General features: G+C 34.9%; 1 protein-coding gene across 1 annotated transcript; it reads right to left on the reverse strand.

Moving 5' to 3' along the window:
- Nucleotides 1-885: 885 nt before the first annotated feature.
- Nucleotides 886-17,014, reverse strand: LOC114240624 (sodium-dependent nutrient amino acid transporter 1). Its single transcript, XM_028171244.2, has 14 exons — nt 16,868-17,014; nt 13,216-13,374; nt 11,876-12,146; nt 11,583-11,799; nt 11,103-11,146; nt 10,382-10,529; nt 9,989-10,067; nt 9,302-9,405; nt 8,506-8,692; nt 7,990-8,166; nt 4,562-4,661; nt 3,807-3,986; nt 3,021-3,115; nt 886-1,669 (listed from the first exon to the last, which is right to left on the reverse strand). Exons 1-14 carry the CDS (start codon nt 16,868-16,870, stop codon nt 1,496-1,498), a joined length of 1,938 nt encoding a protein of 645 aa, XP_028027045.2. The 5' UTR covers nt 16,871-17,014; the 3' UTR covers nt 886-1,495.
- Between the last annotated feature and the right edge of the window lie 5,257 nt (nt 17,015-22,271).

The following is a 22,271-nucleotide window of genomic DNA, read 5'->3' on the forward strand; positions in this document are numbered from 1 at the left end:
TTGTTTCGCCGGTTCTTCTCAGGACTGTGGCTTTTTTTGGAACCGGTGGTAGAGTTAACATTTTCTTTTACATTTTGACTTTCAGCAAGTGTGTTTTTGATGACATCCAAGTTGAAATAAATGATTTTGAATTTGAATTTGAATTTGCATGTCATCTAGATTTAGTTTTTAATTAACATGGTCGTATCAGTTAATGGCTCTTTTATCTATCGTTAAGGATTTAGGCCATGACTATGAATAGTTAATTTAAATTTAATTTGATAATTATTGGGAATTTCGTAGTAGGCATGATTGATTGGATTAAATTTTATTTCCAATATATGTATGTATTAGTTTCTTAGCATTTACTAACCTGTAAATTTACAATTCATTTCTGTACAACAGATAATGAGTTATGTAATATATTCGATTCATGCCAGAAAAATTAAAATGTGCTTTAGGGGAATCACGTTTATTAAGTTTTTGTAATGACACATATATGTAGTGAAATGTAAAAGCTTATAATGTCAAGCTTTATGGATATCATCAAGTCCAGTGTCAGTTTCATACAGTTCCCCAAATAAGGTACAATAGTAGTTTTTTTTTTTTTTACATTTATTTATTGTGTTAACGATTGATTGAGCTCACGGCCCACTTTATCAGTAGCATTACAATTATACTATTATAATTGAATTCACTACAGGGCACAGTATCTGTACTGTACTCTCGGAAAAATATCTCCGCCATTCTGCCATTGCTGTGCCCGAGCTGAGCTTTTGTTAGTAATAATTATCGTATTTAGGGCCAATTGTCATTCCATGGTAAAAGCAAGAGATCCCTTTGCAAGCATATTGATATAACATTTTTGTCCTATATATTTCTAAGAAAAAAATAATAATGAAACCATTAAATCGATTTTTAGTTTATTATCACAAACATAAAAACAATAACTATGTTTCTTTGGTTCAAACGTTCTTTAATTTTTGCAAATACGAATTAAACGTTGTCTATTTCATTGTGTTTAATAACCCATATACATATATTTCAATTCTATTGCCGATATATTACTGATATACTATGTAAGTTTAATAGCAATAGAAATATTTTTTTCTTCACTAACCAGGATGCTCCACATCGTTATGAACTACAAAGTCATAATAAAATCAATGATGATCAATTGGACAACAGTGAATGAGCTTCCCTTTTTTTTAACTAGCTTTAAACACGTTAATAATGTATTCGGTTAAACAAAATTGCATCAATTAGGTACATCAACACTAAGAAATATTTTACAACTAGTCAATTATAAGTTTACAAATTTCAAGATGCGACAAAACCTGAGTAATTTTATGAGTGATGTTTGTTAATATAAATCGAATATTTTTATAAAACTTACATAATACTTAAGTTACTACGATATTTATATAGTATCATTGGCACAATATCATTTTCAATTAATATAAATAATTCATTAAATAATCTTAGACTAAGGATTTAATTTACACATAAAATTAGATTAGATTCGTCGTCTGTAGCTTCCTATTAAACTATACCAGACATGCGTGATTCGTGAGGGATTAAGTTTTTCTCGTAATACTTTCGCGTCTTCTTTAAATGAAAGCCAGGTTCTGCGTTCGGCAGCTAATCTTGGACCCCAAGATTCCTTGGAGCGGAAAGAAAGCTTTAGAGTCTGAAAGAAAACACAGATTATTCAAATTTGTAAAATTTCAACTGTAGGTATTCAACAGTATTTATTAGGGATTGTCTCGTCTTAATATATTTTTCTTTAAAGACAGGAAACCGTTTCAGATTACATATATTGAACAGGAGACCACGACGTATGTTTATCTCCATCAAAAGCCGATAAGCAAGTAGAATCCTTTAAATTAAAAAATGAAAACAATTAATTACACTATATTCTTCTTTGAGAGCACCCAGTATTCGCGCAATTTTTCTTCTGTAAATTTGAACTTCATTTCAAAACCACGAAATGTTTAGATACTTTAATTAAATAACCTTTTTAAATTGAGTCATTTGTCACAAAGGCCCCGATTAAAACTGAATGTCTTCTTTCGAGTGTCGGCACAAGCTCAGAAACCATTTAGATCACGTTTGTTGGAATTCATACCTTATTATTATAGCTTTATAAATAACTAGCCGTACTCTCCCGCTTCGCTGGGCATTTAAAATTATCATTATTATTTATTGTCATCATAATTAGGGAGTCCAACACTCATATACCTAAATATTAGCCTATCCATTAAGCACATGTATTTTCTACATGGATTGGTATCCAGTTTTATAGTCGATCGGATGCATGGTTCAGTAGTTATAACGGAACATCCGTAAAAACCACTGTAGATTTATATACAGTCAAAACCGTTTACTGCGACATCGTTTAATACAACATGCCGGTTATAATAACCAAGAACAAAGGTCCCGGCTGAATGCCATATGACCGCCTTATTATAAATATTGCTTTCTACGACATTGGTAATAACGACATACCTACCTCATAAAACGACCACATTTAACTAATATTTCGGAGAATTAGATCTTTTAGAACGACCGGCTAAGCTGTATTGTAAACAATTTGAATAGGCATCCACATTTGTCTTCGATGCCTTTTAAAATCAGGAAAGAAAACAATAGGATTTAGTTTAGTGTAGGGTCTTTTCTAATTCTTAGAAACAAAACACGTGCATGCGGTAGTTAAAGCCCGCTTCTTCATATCTCTTCAGTTAGTTTGTTACTTATCTATACACAAGACGCATCAAAACTTTGTGGAGTTATTCGTGAAACTTTCAAAATGTCGCAAAGAAAAACAAATTAATATTGAAGAAAAATCGCGTATTATGTAAATATATTTTTCCAATAATTCCCTATCGATTTGTTTGTACTTGCACGTTACACATTAAACATCACCGGTTGTTACGACTATCGGTTTTTACGACTGAATATGAGCAGTCCCTTCGATGTCGTTATAACAGATTTTGACTGTATTAGTATAGATAAAAAATGCGACGGCCAAAAACATTTACCTCAATGAAGTTTCCAGTCCTGTATTTGTACAATGTAAGGCAGATGGAAATCGGTACCAACAAAATACCCACGATCAATAACAGGTAACCAGCCACTGTGAAGCAATATTAAATATATTATAATTCTAACGCAATCAATAGCGTAACTGCGTTCTCAAAACACAAACTTTTTAAACAGTAAAATTAAATAAATTTATTGACCACAAAACTTCACTAAGACGCGAGTAGAACAATACACTTTAAAATGCTTACGCAAAAAGATAGCTTTTTTAATACGCTTTTATTAGCTTCAGGCGTATATCTGTAACGGAATCTTTAAACATGATTTTGACCCCCTTCGAAACGACGGATTAACTCGAAATTTGATATACTTATTAACGACCAATGAAAATTCAAAATTAATAAAGAAATTGAAAAAAAAGGGAAAAATTTAAATTCAACTAAAAAATTTACAAAATACGCTTTTATAGAAAATCCAACTAAAAAATAGAAAACGATTTTAATAAATTTGAATTAAAGTAGTGTAATAAAAAATGATTTTACTGTAATAAAAGTAAATGCATGGTATCGGTAGTCATAAATATTTTATGAACAGTTATGAGTAGAAGGGTTATTTTGATAATATCCTGAAAAGCACCCCACGCTTTTTTACAATAAAATAATTTTTTTCGTTCAAAGCGTATTTTGTTAGTTTTTTTAAACTATTATTTATTTTTTAATTCATAAGCGTCATTCATAAGTTCAATATGAATTGAAGAAAATTTCTAATTTATTGGAATTACGTACCATATCCGGCCATTGGGTATAAGTAGTATCCTCCGAAGAGCAATGCTTCGTATGAAATCAATGCGTACAGGAATACAATAATCATCATGGCTGGCGTGATCAGACCCCAACACATACGCCAGTAAGGAGACGTCTTTATATCCAACATGTATTCGATGTCGAGGCACAGACTCTCTAAGCCTGTAAATAGAAAAACAACTTTGAATTTTTTTCTGTCATCAAATTTATTGCACAATGTTTTTTTCACGAATAATATCTAATAAAAATAGTATTTCTTATTTTTTCTAATAAATATTATTATATTGTATTAATAATATGTGAAGTGGTTACTGGAGCCCATAGACATCTACAACGTAAATGCGCCACCTACCTTGAGATGTAAGTTCTAAGGTCTCAGTATAATTACAACGGCTGCCCCGCTCTTCAAACCGAAACGCATTACTGCTTTACGGCAGAAATAGGCAGGGCGGTGGTACCTACCCGTGCGGACTCACAAGAGGTCCTACCACCAGTAATATTTATAATAAGAAGGTTAAGGATACAATACAATAAATCGATAAAATTTACAAAAAATGTGTCATCTTAGAAAAAACCTTTGAAATTGTATTATAAGGCTCCCTCCTTACATTACATACAGATTACTGCGTTCTTCTTCAATCATTGTATTATTGCAAAAAAAAGAAATAAAGAAAGATTATTATTTCTTCGGCTATTGTTTTTCTGCTTTGAGAAATTAGTATAAGTTGAAAACCTACCGTATATCCAGAATACACCAATAATTTCAACAATGGCACAGAATAATACTAAAAACGTTCCACCGTAGTAATCGACAAGCTCCAATATAAATTGTCCACCCTAAAACGAAAACCAGTAGTTATTGATTAATATATTACTGTATTACTATATTATTGTGTATTAGAGAGTAATCAAGCAAAAACATAAATAAAATAAATTTAAAACAAGTTTTTTCGTTCATAAATATGCAGTATGAAGATTGTAAGACCGTGGAATGCAAAGCACATCTCCGAGGTAAAATGTAAGAAAACCTATTATAACAAACAGACAATTACTATTTAGTCTGTTTGTTATTAGATTTTCTTGTTTGTCTGTTTGTTAATAGACAAGAAAAACAGTGGAGTACTCTCCACTGTTTTTCTTGTCTCAACATAGAGACAATATACCTAGTCAGGTCATAAATTCTGTCACATGTTTAATGTAAAATAATTGAAACAAGTTTATTCATTATGTAACCATTCATATACCAAAATGAACTTAACAAAACATAGATTCTTATGACACTAAAGTTTATTCAAAATGACCTCCGTGATTTTGAATACAGGCCTTCAATCTGCGCGGCCAGTCGTCTATCGTAGCACGAACGAGGTCCATGTCAATATCGGCGGCTGCCTTAATCAAGGATGTCTTGAGTGACTCCAAATTGGGATGAGGCTTTGAGGACACCTTTTCCTCCAAGTGTTGCCATATCTTGTAATCTAACGGATTCAAATCTGGACTGGAGGAGGGTCAGTCTTCGTGCCAGATGAAGTCGATTTCACGCGCCGCCAGCCAGTCTTGTGTGCTCTTCGCTCTATGAACTGGCGCCGAATCTTGTTGGAATACCCAGTGCCTGTTATTGAACATGGTATGAGAAACAGGTTCCACAAGGTTCGTCAGGACTGTATTTTGATACACAACTGGATTCGTTTTTACACCTTTCTCACAAAAATGTACCTCTGTTAAGCCCCAATAAGAAACTCCCAACCATACCATGAGCGAGGATGGAAAATGACCTCGTTGGACACGCGGAATACGGTTGCTCGCTTCTTCACTACTGTGTGCGTACACCTTATCATTTTGTTTGTTGTAGCTCTCTTCTACGGTAAAAAATTTTTCATCCGAAAAACTAATTTCTCGATATGTTTTTCGATTAACGATGCAACGCAATAACTGCAACACGGTCTTCTTTAAGCGTCCACTCCATATTTAAAAATGAGTAAAATTTCAAAAGGGATACATTTTTATTTTCATGAACAATTCGAAATTCGAATTCAATAAACTTTTTTGTGGCCAGCATTCTAAAAGTAAAATTTTTACTGTGTGACAATACTTATGACCTGACTAGGTATATATGTCGGCGCGTGTTTTTATAAACCATTAGTTCATGACTAATAAAGATGGGCGACAAACAACACGTGCAAGCATTCATCGAAAACAACACGTGCAAGATAAGAATCGTAAACAACATCGTCCCACCACTCCATTAACGGTGCTTTTAGGCACCACAAGCACCGGTCACCGTCCTCGTCGAACCCGTCGCTTGCGACGAAGGGCTCCACGAGCGAACTAACCCATAGACACAGCCCACTGAGTTTCTCGCCGGATCTTCTCAGTGGGTCGCGTTTCCGATCCGGTGGTAGATTCTGCGAAGCACTGCTCTTGCTAGGGTCAGTGTTAGCAACTCTCCGGTTGAGCCCCGCAAGCTCACCTACAAACGTTAGGGCGAAGCTGAAATAGCCTCTCAAGGCTATCAGCATAGGAAGGGGAAAAAAAAAGTCCCACCACGATACCTTGCTATAAAAACGCTCCGTTGTTGTCTCTCGAGCTTCTACCCGATGTTATGCAGGCGAAGTAAAATGTCCCTTAGAAATAAGCTGACACTCTACAAAACTTGCATACGCCCCGTCATGACCTATGCAAGTGTAGTGTTCGCTCACGCGGCCCGCACTCACTTAAAATCCTTCCAAATTATTCAATCCCGTTTTTGCAGGATAGCCGTCGGAGCCCCGTGGTTCGTCAAGAACGTCGACCTCCATGACGACCTGGACTTAGAGTCCATCAGTAAGTATCTTCAGTCGGCGTCGATGCGCCACTTCGATAAAGCGGCACGACACGAGAACCCTCTCATCGTGGCCGCCGGTAACTACATTCCCGATCCTGCGGACAGAATGGAAAGCAGTCGACGTCGCCCAAAACACGTCATCTCGGATCCTCCCGATCCACTAACGGTGCTTTTAGGTACTTCAAGCACCGGTCACCGTTCTCGTCGAACCCGTCGCTTGCGACGAAGGGCTCGACGAGTAAATTAACTCTCAGACACAGTCCACTGAGTTTCTCGCCGGATCTTCTCAGTGGGTCGCGTTTCCGATCCGGTGGTAGATTCTGCGAAGCACGGCTCTTGCTAGGGTTCGTGTTAGCAAGGGCATCAGGTTTGAGCCCTGTGAGCTCACCTACAAACGTTAGGGTTACGCTGAAATAGCCCCTAAGGCTATCAGCTTAGGAAGGAAAAAAAAAAAAAAAAAACTCTCGAGCTCAGAAGCGAGCGAGTCGCCGTGTCGGACGGAGCGCTCCTGCGTAATATACGCTGAAATACGCTCTAAGTTCATTTCTGGTTTTATTGACTTACGAAGACCGCCCGCTTACCATGTCGCTACCCGAAAGTGGAAATACTCCAACATATACATATATATATATATATATATATTGCTTAACGTTAGCGCCTGAGTTTTAATCATTAAATACTAGTTAGCGTATAGGAATAATATTAATAATACCTTCGGGTATACATCAACGGAAACAGTTACTATACTTTCTACTATACTTCTATAACTCGTTCAAAGCAGTAATAATTTCTTCTTAACTTTTTTTTTATTGCTTAGATGAGTGGACGGGCTCACAGCCCACCTGGTGTTAAGTGTTAATGGAGTCCATAGACATCCACAACGTAAATGCGCCACCTACCTTGAGATATATCAGTTCTAAGGTCTCAAGTATAGTTACAACGGCTGCCCCACCCTTCAAACCGAAACGCATTACTGCTTCACGGCAGAAGTAGGCAGGGTGGTGGTACCCACTCGCGCGGACTCACAAGAGGTCCTACCACCAGCAATTATGCAAATTATAATTTTGCGGGTTTCATTTTTATTACACGATGTTATTCCTTCACCGTGGAAGTCAATCGTTTACATTTGTTGAGTACGTATTTCATTAGAAAAATTGGTATCCGCCTGAATTTCGAACACCGGTGCATCGCTCAACATGAATGCACCGGACGTCTTATCCGTTAGGCCACGACGACTTCACTTAACTAACTTTTGTCATTCAAATTCTCCGTACTTAGGTTTCACACAAAATAAATGTTATTCGTAAATCATGTTTAGTTATTGTACAAAGAAAATAAACTTACAGGTGTGACGTAAACAAGTCCCACTAAAAATCCAACGGTACAGCAGAGAGCTGACATGAAAACTGTGGGAGTGTTTGGGAAAGCGTCCATCACTACAGTGTTGATGGTCGACAATAGAGCCACAGATGAACCTACACCCAGCACAGTCATCATCAGGAAGAACAGAACTGAGAACAACTGGAAACAAATGAATACTTAATTTACCAAAAAAAATTTATTGCTACGCAGGATGCTAAATCTCGGCCCACCTGGTGTAAAGTGGTTACCGGAGCCCATCGACATCAAAGACGTTAATGCTGTCATCCACCTTGACACCATACATGAGTTTTAAGTCTCAGTTTTTACAGTACAACGGCTGCCTCACTCTTCAAACCGAAACTCATTGCTCAGGCTAGAAATAGGCAGGATGATGGTACCTACCCGTGGGGGCTAACAAGACGCCCTAAAATAGTTCGTATAATTTTTGTACACAATCCGAAAAAATCTATAAACGTAAAATTTTAATCATTCATTTACCTGTGGCATGAACGTTTTTGCAATGGCGTCAGGGTACGAGATGAAAGCTAGTCCGGTTCCTCCAGAGCCGACTACATCTTCTACTTGAGAATTTAATTCATAAGCCAAGTTTCCGAGGATACCGAAAATAGTAAAGCCGGATAGCAAGCTTGTGAAGGTGTCCAAAGTTGTAACAATCATTGCATCTCTAAAATCACAAATGCGGTGATGTTTTCACGGAACTGAACATGTTTGCAACGGTAGTATTAATTAATGTACATAATATAAATATCTGACTTAAGAACTCATTTCAAATAAAATGTAAAGTGACAAAAATATTGCGTAGAAAAGATTTAATTGCAAAAGGAATAAATTATTTAGAAAAGATCAATTTTAATTGCAGGTCCATTTTTTATAGATTTGATTTGAAGGAAAATCATGATATAATATATACGAATAGTCACCTTCATTAGTTTTGTAGGTTGTGATAATTAGTTACAGCCAAGTCTCGGCTATTCTCACAATAAATCGGTAAGAACCTAGTCGTGACTGAAGGCATTACGTGACTCGTTAAAGACATCAGCCTGCCTTGATTTTATTAAACAATTAGTTTTGAATAAAAGTCACAGCGAACGCCTTGACACACTTGTTAATTTAAGATAAAGATCAATATTTTTATTATTATGCCCCAGTACATGTTCCGTATAATTTTAAATTTGATTCTTGTCTATCTTATTTTGTTTCAAATTATAGATAAAGGTTAACCATCGAGTAATATTAAGTTTGACCGTGTAAGTGACTGTAAGCATAAACTTACCTGTAGACATTTTGTTTGAAACCATTATAGGATGAGAACATGATTATAGCTCCAGTGCAAACTGATAACGAGAAGAATACTTGCGTTACTGCAGCATACCATACCTGTGGATTAATTTTTAATTTTAAGATGCGCCTTTTTCTATTTCACTATAAAGGTCAATAATTAAATTATTAGAAACCGGTTAAATTTCATATTTGGTTGTTCGTGAATTAACGAATTAATTTGTCTGTCCGTGTACATATTACATGTATTAAAAAAATAAAAAAATATGACTACTACATATACGATTCAATTATTTCGAGTTTTGAGCTATTAGCGGCGACTTCACCCGCATTGTGACGTGTCAATTATTTTTCCTAAAGACAATAAAAAAAGTATTCCGCGGATATGAAATGTTTTTTCGCGGTAAAGGTAAGGTAGCCATTGTCAATTTCCGAACTAAAAACTCTGACTAAAAATCATGTCAATCCATTGTTTCGTTTGAAAGAAGGACAGACAAACACACGACAAAGACACTTTAACGTTTATAATTTTATTAAAAATTTAAGTATGGATATTTGATGTCTTGATTAAAGCGTGTTTAATAAACGTCGTGGGATACGATTTTAATTTTAGATAATAAGCCCCCATTCATGGGATTTATTTTGTTTTTGTGAGAAAATTTTATCTGACAATATTACTTACGTCTAACTCTAATAGTTTACTCCATTGAGGCGTTATGAAGAAGAGAATTCCCGTACCAGCTCCGGGTAAAATTACAGTCCTGTTATAAAGCAATGGGATTTACTTGGAACTTCAGTAATTGGTAAATTGAGATAATGGTAATGTAGGAGCAGTTTCATATTGTAATGCATTTTCCATCGATAATAATCTTAAAGCACAAACAAAAAAGACAGCACGATGTAGTTACAACGTGTTATTTAATTATAGCGTTAATTTGAAATCTCAATTATGTTTCAAGACGGGCAACGAGAATGACGATGTGTACGGGTTCATGTAAAATGTCATAGTAATGCTAGTAGGCTTGGAAGGAAAGTAAAAAGTATAGTTTAAAAATATTCAAGTAAATATACTTACGTTATGAACAATATTATCATAACGACATAAGGGAACAAAGCTAGGAAGTATGCAGCCTTGCCAGAACTCTTCACGCCTTGTGCGACGATGACAAAAATAATCACCCACGTTGCGAGCAAACATAAGGTCAGGTACCATATAGGAGCGCCTGGAAGCAACATTATTTACTCACACACAAATAGATACATACGATTACTAACCGAAATAAAATGTGATATAGAATAATTACGCAATTGTCAACACTGAATAAAATGTTAAGTTAATCAGATGTAATACACACAAAAGAAAACTCTTTTCTTTGTATCGTATACAAACTTGTTCGTGAATAATTTTTTTTGTGTCAAATAATCGGCATTTTTTTTACAATAAAAAGAAATCATTTTAACAGTTATCATTGTTCTATCAATTTTTATTTCGCAAGTTTGTGCAGGATGATTATGAGAACAGGATAAACGTTTCACGAAAATGAACTTGAATTTTCTACGTATGATATGAGTAGGAGGGTTATTTTGATAATATCCTGAAAAGCACCCCACGCTTTTTTACAATAAAAACCTTTTTTTCTTACACCGTTTTTAATTCAAATTCACTAAAATTTATTTTATATTTTTAGTTGGATTTTCTATAAAAGCGTATTTTGTTAGTTTTTTTAAACTATTATTTGTTTTATCAAAGCGAGGTAAACGATTTCCGTAAAACAACTAACATCAAAATAACTTACCGAGTCCGCCTTCGATACCATCGCTTTGCTGAAGAACTGTTCTCCTAGAAAACAAGAAATTAATGTTCTAAGCCCTCAAGTGTATTTATTTAGTGCATTACTATAAAGTTCTAAAATTCGTGTACCTACATATATATTAAAGTGTTAGATGAATATGTTAGAGGAAGTCTGAAGTGGCACCTGTGACAGAGAAGTTGAGAAATGCGCGTTTGAGATCATATGGACATATTGTGATGAAACGAAATGACAATGAGGTTAGTAAGAGAGTTTTAACTATGAATATGGGAGGCTTTAGAGGAAGAGGTAGACCTAAGAAGAAATAGATGGATTGCGTGAAAGACGATATGTGTAAGAGGGGAGTCAGCGAAGAAATGGAGAAATGGTATAATATGATGATTTTATGTAAGGAGAAAATATGTTGCGGCGACTCCAGCTGACTGGGAGAAGGGCAGGAGAATGATGATAGATAAAAGTGCTTACAAGAAGTAAAGCTCCGCGCTACTGGTGCCGTTGACTACGGTTCCAACTGGGGCACTGTTAGGATCCGAAGGCACGCAGTTTTCCCAACCAGGTTCACAAACAGCCCATGGCAGTGTAGACTGGAAACTCATTGACAAATAATACAGGCATAGACCAACAATTACTACGTAGTAAGATAGGATGTATCCGCAACCCAAAGCTTGAGCATAGCCGGTTCCTAAAAAAATAAATAATGACAGCGAACTTTTCAAAAAAAGACAAACTAATACAATTGTCACTAAAGAGTACCTTACCTTTCATTGCTGGTGATAAAGACCAAACTTTGACAGAATTTCTCGAACTAAACTGTCCCAAAACACATTCGAGGTAGTACATGGGTTTGCCGACTAAAAACAACACTATGATATAGGGTATAAGGAAGGCCCCGCCGCCATTTTGATATGCAACGAATGGAAACCGCCATACGTTGCCTAAACCCACTGATGTAGCGATACACGACATGAGGAATTCAGTTTGATTAGACCACATCATACGTTCAGGAGCACCTTCTATATCTTCGAAAGCCTAAAAGTAAAAAAAAAACAATGAAATAAGGTCCATTTTTTATTTATTTCTGAACTCTGGCCTAACCACGCGTCATACAAGTTTTAAGTATATACAATTTGTACATAATAATGTGACCAATTGCTTAAAATTGTACACGATCTATGTAGACACAGTTAAATAAATTTTTTTTTGTAGCAAAGTTAGATTTGTCTGTATGTGTTTTCAAATACACTGTAAAGCATTTTATGGGTAAACAACAAGATCATACATAGCTTCTCGATCGCTTAAAAATTAACTCAAATTTGTATGGAGTTGTAACAGCTTCACTTCGGTTGCCGCTAAGGGCGCTGTTCCAACTGGTGTAAGTGGCTACGTAAACATCACAACGTACCCATCGAGATAAGAGGTTAAAGTCTCAATCTTATTCAGTAATAACTTTTCTGAGCTTCAAACGGCAACGCATCAGCGGACTTACAAAACATCCCTTGGTTCAAAAATAGTAGTTTTACCAAGTTAATCTAGCACCACGAAATTTTTGAAACTTTTTAACCCTACAATTAAATATACGTAAGTTCATTTCTTTCATTTTCCCTCATTTATTTTTATCAGTATCTTATTTATACAATACATTGCATTTTATATATCCAATATATATTTTTTATATTCAGGAAACAAAAATTAACAATTTGAAAACGATAATAATAATAATAATAAAATATAATATCCGATAATAATCTTTAATAAAAAAATAAAATTTTATATCTCTTAATGTTTGTCTTATCGCTTTCATTGGTTTTAGTACTCATCCATTAAACTGAATTTGTAATGTGCGTGTCATGTAAATTTCGAACAGAAACCTGAAGTCAGAAATATATGTATTTACAAGAAATTTCCCGGTAAAAGCTGTTAATTTTTTTTTTCAAAAATATATCCACACGATCAACGTTTCAAGGAAAAGCCTTGTTAAGTGAACGATTACTGTCTACCCAAAACTTTCTTGAACGCTACATAAAGATATTGAAATACATTCGTTTTCGAAAAGATTATGATGAGAGCCCTGTCAAAAATGAAGTTGGTTTATTCTTACCTTCTTTTCATTGACTGGAACCTTCAGTACCGGAGGAGGTAGATCAGGTTTTGTAGATCGCTTCGGCTTGGGTGATCCTGGACGATTCAATGACGGGTCCCTGTCCGTCGGAGGATTCTCCGAGGACATGTCGAACCCATTGTTCACATGTGTTTGACTCTGTAAGCAAAATAAATATATTAGTAAAAATTTAAATAGATATGAAAAGTAGAATAGACAAATAATTCTCTTGGTGCTGAATGTTATTAATTGAAACTGCTGATTTATATATTTTAATACGAATAAAGCACTTTCGGATAAACTCGAATGTTCGCAGTGTTTGTGCATTCACAGCATATTGGGACTTCAGAGTTAATACCCGGCTTGAAATCAAGGCTGAATTATAGTGGTTTCTAATCAAATGATATGGTGACATCGATATTGTGGAGATTGATTTGTCTGGATTCACGAATATTCAGAATAATCGATGACTAACGGCAAATACGAGAAAATTTCGGGAATTAACGAAGTGACACAACATTACTATTTAAAAATGTATTTATTGCTTTTCGAAGTATTCTCCTCGAAATTTGACACATTTTTCCATACGATGGAACCAATCATTGAAGCAACCATTCCATCCGAAGCAAACATCCAGGAAGTTGGGGTCTCCAAAATGGTCGTTTTGCAGGCGTCCACAGCTTCTTCAGATGATGAAAATCTCTGTCCACGCAATTTATTCTTTATTTTAGGGAAATTATAGAAATCATTAGGGCTTAGGTCGGGGCTGTACGGCGGATGGTCTAATAATTCTATGTTTTCTTGCTCTAAAAACTCTTTTGCTCTGTGCGCGGTGTGAGAACTCGCATTGTCGTGATGGAGGATGATGCGGCGGTTGCAGTTCTCTTTACGGAGTTCAGAAACGACCTGTGGCAAACAAATGCTAGCATACCATTCTGCATTAACCGTTCTTTGTCCCTCAAGAGGAATAGTCGTAACATGGCCGGTTTTGGAGACAAACATGGCCACCACCGAGAGTTCTGACGCACCAAGTAACGCGAGCCGCTTTTTGCTCTTCACAGAGTGAATGCGGTATCCATCGGGAAAACAACTTTTTTACACCTAATTGTTCATGCAAGATTATTTGTATTTGACTCATGCCAATGTCTAAAGTTGCCTGAATTTCGCGGTATGTCACATGTCGATCTTCCTCAATCAGCTTACGCACAGCATCAACGTTTTCTTGGGTGACTGCAGTTTTTGGACGACCTTGACGGGGATCATCACTGAGCTTGACACGTCCACGTTGAAACTCAGCAAACCAGCGATAAATTGTGGTTTTGGATGGGGCTTCATCACCAAATGCAGAAATCATCCGGTCAACACACTGTTTTTGTGTTAAACCACTTCGAAAGTCATAATAAATCATCGCTCTTGAATTTTCTCGAGTCAATTCCATTTTCTCAACGACTAAACAAGTTTGACAAAACCTCGTGACAAGACCGAGAATCTTTTTTTAAATAAATAAATGGTATTCGATTTTTAAAACCAAGGAGTTTTCAATTAAAAAGATTTTAATATGACAGGAACGGTGGAAATATTCCATTCCCGATACTTTTAGTGCAGCCTAGTACAAGCGCCTTGCAATACATCTGTTCGTATTTTATGAATTACTTATTTTGATTTATGATACTTTTAGCATTTTTTACGCACATTTTAAAAATATCAAGTATTTTTATACTACTAGCATTTTATGGTAGTATACTTTAAAATGAGTTGTTTTGTTGTTTATTAACTTGAACTTGAAGTTTATGAACTATTATTGAAATAAATGTAACGATAATAAATGTGTACATCGACAGTGTTTAATATTTAGCATTTGGATGTTTAATTAAAGCTGTATCGCTTAATATCGCCTTTAATGTTTGAATTTTACAATTTTGATGGATTTTTACTCATAAAAACGAATAAACAGCAATTTTCGGTCTACGTGATCACAGATGTCTAAAGTGCCATTTGTCAATATCTGATAGCTTCCCTTAAATTATTTACAACTTTATCTGTGTTAATAATACGGATAATCTAAGTCCCTTATTTCGATAAATTTATAATCTGTAAAACAATCGGAAATAATGAATGTGATAACGGTAAATTCGTTTTTGATATATTATTTTGACGTATGAATATTGAAATATTTTGTTTGCACTTTGGTTTGTTGTTGTTTGCTAATTTTTCAGTGGAATAATACAGGTAGTCGAATTACAAATAAAATGTAATTATTGGATTCCGGAAACGTTAACTTAGTCGTATAAATTTAACTTTCATAAAATTCAAGGTCCGTTGGTACGAAAAACGAGAGGCGATAGCGATTATTTTTTGTTTGTACACAGTTTATTTCAAGCTTTCCAAGCTCTTAACCTCCTTCTTAATTTTCAAGTTAATCGTCGCTCGTCTTGATTTATATAACATCGAATCGGCCGGTCACGTGGGCTCGGGTGTAAACTATTTCCTTCTATTCTATCAGCCCATAGACATAGGCCTCTCCCAAGCCTTGCCATAAAGATCGGTTCTGCGCTGCTGGCATCCAGCAGATCCCCGTGAACCTTAACAAGTCGTCGGTCCATCTTATGGGAGGCCTACCTACGTAAATATAAACAGGCGAAGCAAAAGCAAAATAACAAACAGTTCAATCGTTATGAATAACGACACTGGATCAAATTCTCAATTAAATTGAAAATGAAATTTGTAGTTAAGCTCAATACGCACTGAATGTTAAGTTGTTACCGGAATTTGTAGACAAACGCTAATGCGACTTCTTGGTTGAGAGAAAATTGAAAACAAAATCTTAAATAGCTTTCTTCCTACCTTTCATTCAAAAATATTGCCTTTGTTCTCTTTCAAATTCAAATCTCTATTGACTAGGGGATAATTGCAGATATTTATAGAATTGACACGGAAAAAAGTGTTCTAAAATGTCAAGGCAGGAAAAATATCCATTTCTTTATCTAATTAGGTGCTTTGCTTTTAACGTAGCTGAAATTCGTCATTGTGGCAGTGACCGAATTTTCAAGAATGCAGACGATTCTTTATCTTTTTTTGTGGAATCCTAAATAACATCAAACTTTTTTAAGTGCGCAAAAGGAAATTATAAGGCAATATAGGTATTTCAATAAATCCTTCGGATATGCTTTCGAGTTAAATTTAGAAGAGAAACTCCTCGTTTCTACTTCTATATAGGAAGGCCTAAATAAAGGCATTGTTGCCAGTAATATTAACGCTAGTAAGTTTTTTTTGTTTCATTATCGAAATGATAATGAAATAATGAATGAATAAAAATTATGAAGATAGTAACTAACAGCTTTTAACTTAAAATTCAATTATTAAACGATAATTTAAAATTTCACTGAACATTTTTTATTAAAATTAAATTCATCGTTCGTGTATATAATAGAATGTACTTATTTGATATTCATTCAACAAAGATTGAATACGATACTACATATTATCGCGTAAACTTTAAGAACATCTCGGAATAAAATAATTTGGTCCGTAATTACTTGCTGTTATGGTAGACATACCAATCATGGATTTTATAATTTTTTCGTGAACTATTATCATATCATTCGTAGGAATAAAATAGAGAATAGACTTCGTATAAAAATCTATGACTCACCATGTTTATTAGCACAGAAGATTAATTTACAAAATGTTTTATTATTGTAGATTGATTAATTTTGATAATATAATTTATCAATTTTATTAAACACTAAAAGATTTGCCTTTCCAAATGAGGCAGCGCACAGGTGCACTGCGCTAGTGGAACCACGCGCCGCGAGTACTCGAGTTATATACAAAATACCTATCAGCAATTTGACGACGTCCTCGCAGAGTTGCTGCTAATCTGCAATAAATTCATCGAAAAAAAACCCACAGTCATTCGTTTAAGTCAGATAAGTTCGCTACCATGCTGGTAAGTCTCGTCTGATTGCTTCACTGACTTTGGTATGACTGTGTAAATAAAGCCTCGACCAAGTTGATATATGCGACTCAATCTTCGTATCTTAGGACCATTTGAGAGTGATTTGTTTTCTGTATCTCATTTACTACTATCAAAATTTGTCTTAATAAATTTATGTTTTACGATTTTAATTGCAGAGCCAGAAAAGAACTCCCGCTTTCTTATCCATGTTCACCACAAAACAAACACGCATTACAGTTTTTTTTTTTGGTAGTTTCATTCATACTTTAATCACATATAATAGGTAGTGCATTTTCCGTTATGATGTTATGATGTCTTTGCACACCGATCTCACGTGCAACAATAAAACCCTGAATGAATTAAATAACTAATGTTTATTCTGCGTTGCCTTTAATTCTTTTCTTTAGAAGTTTTTATTAAATTAAGCATACATTACATTATGATCGATGGAGTTTCTTTTAACAATATTAGTTATGCAGACGATATGGTATTGCTGAGCCCATCTATGAGTGCACTCAGGAAACTTTTAAAAATTTGTGAGAACTATGCTGAGTCCCACGGGCTGAGGTACAATGCCAAGAAGAGTGAACTGCTAGTGTTCAAAGCGCAGAACAAAACTTACGAGAACGTACCTCCAACCTGGCTAGCGGGCGCAACGCTTACACAAATCAAACGCTTCAAGTACCTCGGTCACTGGGTAACAGAGGATGGTACGGATGATTGTGATATAGATAGGGAGCGTAGGGCGTTGATAGTAAGATGCAATATGCTGGCCCGCAGATTTACTGGTTGCGATAGCTATGTCAAACTTACAATTTTTAAAGCTTATTGCCAGAATTTTTACGCCAGTAGTCTGTGGACCACATACACGCGGAGAGCTTACAATGCCCTACGTGTCCAATATAATAATGCGTTTAGGATGATGTTGTCACTGCCGCGCTTTTGTAGTGCATCCACAATGTTTGCGACATCTCGCACCGATGACTTCTTTGCAATAATGCGGAAGAGAAGTGCATCGTTATTGCGTCGAGTTCGTGACAGTGGCAACAGTCTTTTGAGAATCATATCGAGCAAGATCGAGGGACTGCTGATCAATAGCCTTTGCAGTAGGCACATGGAACTTCATGGAAGGAGAAAAAAAAAAATGGTATAAAATGTATATAATGATAGTTATGTGTTAGATTTTTTTTTTTTAAGTTACTAACATAGATTATAAGTAATTATTACTAACAAAATGTTATGGTCTTAAAAAAAAAAAAACTGAAATAAAGTGTTAATAATAATAATAATAATTACTTAGATTACGTAAGTTAAATTTTTTTTACATTTAGCACAAATACACATTAAGAAGTAGCACATTAAAACGAAATTTATCAATACAACCTAATTTACGTTCCGAATTAGCGATTATTAAGAAAATTAAGTCCGAATTTTCCGAAAATTCGATTTATCATAACATATAAATTACTATTAAAAAAGAAATTTGAACAACTACCGATTTAATTATAAAAAGACTACTTATTTTTCAGTTATGATGCATTTTTTTTAATTTATGCAAACCTTAAGGTTGGATTCTACGTAAACACATCGATTAAGGTTCTTCCGCCTACTTAACAATCCAGATGAACTTGTTCTACGTTATCCATTGAGTTCATATATCTCTATCTAAATGATTGTATACATGTGCATAACTGTGTTATACTGTCTATGGTTATGCTAATGTTTTTTTATTTAGACGCATAGGCCAGCTGACCCTTCTAAGCTCAATCTGTATTATGCGATAACCAGAGAATATAACAACTGCGTGAATGCTGTTATAGACCTTGATACATTCAACTTATTATAAAATTCATTTGATATTCATTGCATATTTACAAATAATATATTAACTAATTAGTTGAATCAAGCGATACGACTTTCGTTGTTGAAATCGTACAGGTATTGTTGTAGGTACCAATTTTTGCTTGTTCCACCTTCTTTACTGGTGGTAGGACCTCTTGTGAGTCCGCACGGGTAGGTAACACCACCCGGCCTATTTCTGCCGTGAAGCAGTAATGCGTTTCGGTTTGAAGGGCGGGGCAGCCGTTGTGAGATAATGAGATCTTAGAACTTATATCTCAAGGTGGGTGGCGCATTTACGTCGTAGATGTCTATGGGCTCCGGTAACCACTTAACACCAGGCGGGCTTTGAGCTGGTCCACCAAGCTAAGCAATAAAAAAAAACTACGTTAAAGAAAGAACATCGGGTAATAAAATCAAATCCGTATAATTTATAAATTTATGTAATTACTGGTGTTATGGTGCTTAGTACGCCACGTCCACACGAGTAGATGACACCATTCTGCTTATTTCTGTCGCGAAATGATGTGTTACGTTATGAAGGCAATAGTCATTATATAACGTAATTACAACAACGACCTCATGTCTGAGAATGGGAGGTGGCATTCGCGTCGTTTGAAACACTTAGCACCAGATGCGCCATTCACCCATTTAAGCAATAAAAATATGTATATTATTATAAGTAATAGTGGCCTATTATCAGTACCATAAGACATTATCCTGCAACAGAGAAGGGTTATCTTTTCTCTCACTACGTTACTTCTTTCACCGTCTATTAAGAAGATAGACATATAAATATATATAATGATTTTTTAATGATAAGATATTTCAGGAGAAGTTAGCCTGCATATTTAATAATGTATAATTCGTCGTTTGACATTTAAATTAGTTTACTAACCAAATTTTCGTATAAAATATAAAAAGCAGTAGTTTTTTTTGCGCATTGCTTTGATAACAGCTAGTATAAAATCTATTATAATAACTATAAAATCCACTCTCCACGTCCCCACCGTCTAAAATATGTACACAAGTTACTAGCAAATACGATGGTATTAGAACGGTAACTACATGTTATTAAAATAGTATCAATATGTAAGAACATAATTGACGCCTCTTCGGTGTTATATAATAGAACAAATGCAATATAGTTGATAAATCAGGCCAAACTCTTGAGAATCATCACTTCATGACATTCTATAAACAACACCAAGGTCATTTACTTTTACTTACCTTCACATCTACTGGGCCTATCCTCAGTTTTATGATTATGAAATATTTTTTATGTCTATTAAATGAATATATCCTAACTAAAACTGCTTTTACGGTATAGGTAATCCCAGTCTACTGACCGAACGACTGTGCGTGACCACCAAAGCTGTATAGTCGAAATGTCGAAAACCCAAAAATGACAACAATGACAATAAAAAACGCGGGATCAAACTGTAAAAATAGTTTTAATTATGTCTACAACTCGTGAAAACCGAAGAAAATATTGTTTTGTCCTATTATTATATGTAAATAAATATCTAACATCATTTATACGGTTGTGCCTGCACACAAGAGTTTGCGATGTGTAGCCTAATCAAAAACAAAAACTACACATTCTATTTGACCCTTCCTTCCACAATCTCAGCCATATTTTTAATTGCATTTCATTTTATTTGATGGTCATTGTTTCGTAATTTGGTAATGCGATAGCTTTTTTACATATAAATTATCGATACAGGCATATTTCTCCAAATCGAGTTTGAAATTGTTCTCGATCCAGTATCTGAAAAACTTCTTTTGTTATTTCACAAAGTATTTTTTTTGTAAATAGTGTTAAACAGCATATCAAATAAACAAAAGAAAATACAAATGATGGCTCCCATCACTAATGTGACATTGTTCGGAAGTAAGGCCTAGGTCATTGTAACAGGCAAACGTACATAGTTTAGAATGATATTCAGCGTCGATCAGATATGATACATCGACCTCGTTCGCGGTGAATCAATGCATGAGACTGTGATAGTCAATATTTGTGTTTACATAATTCATCACTGTAGATTGTAAGTTAAACTTACATTACTTTGTTAATTCGAAACACAGATTTGTAATTAGTAGGGTTCGTCTCATATAAATATCTATAGTAAAGTATAGTATAAAGTAGTAGTATAAAGTTTATATTATAAAGTATAGTATAGTATATTATTCAAATTTTTACGTATCTTTTTATACTTAATTCTTAATTTTTATTATTTTTATCGGCTTACTTTTAGAATTAAAGAAATAAAATGTCGTCTTTGTACATACTATAAGCTTTTTTATTCCGTAAATGGCCGGACAAGCTGACGACCCGCGTGGTGTTATGTGGTTATCGCGGCCTATCAACCTTGAAATATGAGTTCTAAATCTCAATTCTATAAGGACTGCCCCTCTCTTCAGATCGAAACGCATCAGTGCTCCACGGCAGAATTTAATTCACAGACACAGTCCACTGAGTTTCTCGCCAGATCTTCTCAGTAGGTCGCGATTCCGATCCAGTGATATATTCGGTGAAGCGCTGCTTTTGTTAGCACCAGGCTAGGCTCAGCCCCTTGAGCTCGCCTACACATTCGCTGGTATAACGGTCAGGCTGGTCTTTGAAACTACCAGCAAAAAATAAGAAAAGGCTGAAATAGTCGTAGTGGTACCTACGGGTATGGACTCACAACCAGTAATAATTAATAATTATAATTACATAAACTATGTTTTTGCGGGTTTGATTTATATTAGACGATGTTATTCCTTCATCCTGGAAATCCGTCCTTTCTTGCTCTATTAATGTGGATTTGAGAAATAGTATAAGAATAATTTAAAAGTTTATTCTTTAAATCTGTCGGCCACAATGTTCTTCTTAACGCCATCTCTCTTTTTTCTTTTAAATCATAAGCGGAAACCCGATTCTACGCTTAGTTTAGCGTGAATGACATTTAATTACAGAGACATTTAATTTATTCTCAATTGAATTATTTCAAATTGTCTTTTAAAAAGTTAGTGTAGTCTATGGAACCCTCCATAGTGTAGTCATATTAGATTTGTACTTAACAAACATTTGATACTTTAGTAAGTTTAGTAATGTTTGATCATAATCACCTATAAAATATCGTTTTTTCAATTTATACTGTAATTGATTGGCGATAGTATAAGAAGTATATTGTCTGTTTAAATGAATAAGAATATCTTTAAAATAGCTTTGATACTTATGCAGCTCACTTCACTAAGTAACGTATTGCAGAAC

The sequence above is a fragment of the Bombyx mandarina genome, chromosome 17, assembly GCF_030267445.1.
Source record: "Bombyx mandarina strain Sakado chromosome 17, ASM3026744v2".
Classification (NCBI taxonomy): Eukaryota; Metazoa; Arthropoda; class Insecta; order Lepidoptera; family Bombycidae; genus Bombyx; species Bombyx mandarina.